This window comes from Entelurus aequoreus, linkage group LG21, assembly GCF_033978785.1.
Source record: "Entelurus aequoreus isolate RoL-2023_Sb linkage group LG21, RoL_Eaeq_v1.1, whole genome shotgun sequence".
Taxonomy (NCBI): Eukaryota; Metazoa; Chordata; class Actinopteri; order Syngnathiformes; family Syngnathidae; genus Entelurus; species Entelurus aequoreus.
Genome location: NC_084751.1, coordinates 44,618,831 through 44,622,042, shown reverse-complemented (window position 1 = coordinate 44,622,042; position 3,212 = coordinate 44,618,831). Strand labels below are relative to the sequence as shown.

At 42.4% G+C, this 3,212-nt stretch overlaps 1 protein-coding gene across 1 annotated transcript in view; it reads right to left on the bottom strand.

Annotated features, from left to right (window-relative positions):
* The window catches only part of zgc:92275 (cholesterol 7-desaturase nvd), a 24,750-nt gene extending 23,707 nt beyond the window's left edge, over nt 1-1,043 (bottom strand). The window contains exon 1 of the mRNA XM_062031414.1: nt 689-1,043. Coding sequence (XP_061887398.1) covers nt 689-1,043 — 355 coding nt within the window. The remainder of the gene's footprint in view (nt 1-688) is intronic.
* Nucleotides 1,044-3,212: the final 2,169 nt, after the last annotated feature.

The window sequence follows — 3,212 nt, the reverse complement described above, 5'->3', positions numbered from 1 at the left end:
GGCAAATCTAAAATATCTGTGGAATCAAATTTGAACCTTATTTCAAAGTCTTTTGAATTTATTTTAAAATTTTTGTTCTGGAAAATCTAGAAGAAATAATGATTTGTCTTTGTTAGAAATATAGCTTGGTCCAATTTGTTATATATTCTAACAAAGTGTAGATTGGATTTTAACCTATTTAAAACATGTCATCAAAATTCTAAAATTAATCTTAATCAGGAAAAATTACTAATGATGTTCCATAAATTCTTTTTTTAATTTTTTCAAAATGATTCGAATTAGCTAGTTTTTCTCTCCTTTTTTTCGGTTGAATTTTGAATTTTAAAGAGTCGAAATTGAAGATAAACTATGTTTCAAAATTTAATTGTCATTTTTTTCGTGTTTTCTCCTTTTTTAAACCGTTCAATTAAGTGTAAATATCATTAATTATTAATAATAACATAGAGTTAAAGGTAAATTGAGCAAATTGGCTATTTCTGGCAATTTATTGAAGTGTGTATCAAACTGGTAGCCCTTCGCATTAATCACTACCCAAGAAGTAGCTCTTGCTTTCAAAAAGGTTGGTGACCCCTGCAATAAAGGGACTGCATTGTATTATATAAAAAAACATATATGTAAAATTAATGTATGCTATTTAATTTATGCAAAAACAAAATGCAACTTTAAATATATTTAAAAGCTTCCATACCAAGCATGGTCACATCTCTGACGTCTCCTTTCCGGAGCATGTGGGAGTCCACGATCCGGTACCAGCCGTTGGGGTAGACCGGGGGCAGCTCTCCGGTCTTCCTGCGGCGGCGTGTGTCGTTGGCGGCGCGGGCTTTAGAGCGGCCGTCATGGGCGAAGTAGCCCACGTCTTCGGGCGCCTTGAGGAGCTCCAGCGGGCCGGACAGCAGCTTGTAGACTGCGGCCAACAGGAGGAGTGTCACCCCGCTCAGGACGAACACGCCGGCGTGTCCCGGAGCACATAATTCCAGCGCGGCGTCTCTCCAGGGGGATGAGTCGGTGGCCTCTATCGGGGCCTGGGGTTCTCCGGCCTGCATGACCGGCAGAGGCTGAGCCACCTCGGGTGTGCAGGTTCACCTTCTGGTGGATCATACTTCTCTCCTCGGACTGCACACTTTTATTGTAGGGAACTTTCGGGAAGGACTGAAGCTATTTTGCACCCTCCCACTTTTCACTACATGATGATGTAATATCATTACAAACATGACATCATCATCAAACTACGGCCCGCGGGCCAGATAGGGCCCTGCAACGTCTGAAATCCGGCCCAAGTAAAAAAAAAAAAAATGTTTTTTTCTTTCTTTATTTAGTTTATTTTGAACATGAACACACTCACAGCATAACACATCACACAATTTCATATCATTTCACTTTGCAAAGCTTATTTAAAGGCCTACTGAAAAGATTTTTTTTATTCAAACGGGGATAGCAGATCCATTCTATGTGTCATACTTGATCATTTCGCGATATTGCCATATTTTTGCTGAAAGGATTTAGTAGAGAACATCGACGATAAAGTTCGCAACTTTTGGTCGCTGATAAAAAAAAAAAAGCCTTGCCTGTACCGGAAGTAGCGTGACGTCACCGGAGGAAGGACTCCTCACATTTCCCCATTGTTTACACCAGCAGCGAGGGAGATTCGGACCGAGAAAGCGACGATTACCCCATTAATTTGAGCCAGGATGAAAGATTTGTGGATGAGGAAAGCGAGAGTGAAGGACTAGAGTGCAGTGCAGGACGTATCTTTTTTCGCTCTGACCGTAACTTAGGTACAAGCTGGCTCATTGGATTCCACACGTTCTCCTTTTTCTATTGTGGATCACGGATTTGTATTTTAAACCACCTGGGATACTATATCCTCTTGAAAATGAGAGTCGAGAACGCGAAATGGACATTCACAGTGACTTTTATCTCCACGACAATACATCGGCGAAGCAATTTAGCTACTGAGCTAACGTGATAGCATCGGGCTCAAATGCAGATAGAAACAAAATAAATAAACCCCTGACTGGAAGGATAGACAGAAGACCAACAATACTATTAAACCATGGACATGTAACTACACGGTTAATAATTCCCAGCTTGGCGAAGCTTAACAATGCTGTTGCTAACGACGCCATTGAAGCTAACTTAGCAACGGGACCTCACAGAGCTATGCTAAAAACATTAGCGCTCCACCTACGCCAGCCAGCCCTCATCTGCTCATCAACACCCGTGCTCACCTGCGTTCCAGCGATCGACGGAAGGACGAAGGACTTCACCCGATCATCCGTGCGGTCGGCGGCTAGCGTCGGATAGCGCGTCTGCTATCCAAGTCAAAGTCCTCCTGGTTGTGTTGCTGCAGCCAGCCGCTAATACACTGATCCCACCTACAGCTTTCTTCTTTGCAGTCTCCATTGTTCATTAAACAAATTGCAAAAGATTCACCAACACAGATGTCCAGAATACTGTGGAATTTTGAGATAAAAACAGAGCTTTTTTGTATTGGATTCAATGGGGTACCAATACTCAACGATTGACGTCACGCGCATACGTCATCATACATAGACGTTTTCAACCGGAAGTTTAGCGGGAAATTTAAAATGTCACTTTATAAGTTAACCCGGCCGTATTGGCATGTGTTGCAATGTTAAGATTTCATCATTGATATATAAACTATCAGACTGCGTGGTCGCTAGTAGTGGCTTTCAGTAGGCCTTTAATCCTACCCCTTTCCCACTTTTAGGTATAATGATTGATGATACTTTACCATGAATTGATTAACATGGACTTAAACTAGTTGAAAAACTTATTCGGGTGTTACCATTTAGTGGTCAATTGTACGGAATATGTACTGTACTGTGCAATCTACTATCAAAAGTTTCAATCAATCAATCAATCCCACTTCAGAGTGTTTAGTAAGTAAGTAAGTACATTTATTTATAAAATGATAAATGGGTTATACTTGTATAGCGCTTTTCTACCTTCAAGGTACCCAAAGCGCTCTGACACTATTTCCACATTCACCCATTCACACACCCATTCACCCACTGATGGCGGGAGCTGCCATGCAAGGCTCTAACCACCACCCATCAGGAGCAAGGATGACGTGTCTTGCTCAGGGACACGACGGACGTGACGTGGTTGGTAGAAGGTGGGGATCAAACCAGGAACCCTCGGGTTGGTGGCACGGCCACTCTCCCAACCGTGCCTCGCCGTCCCCCCCA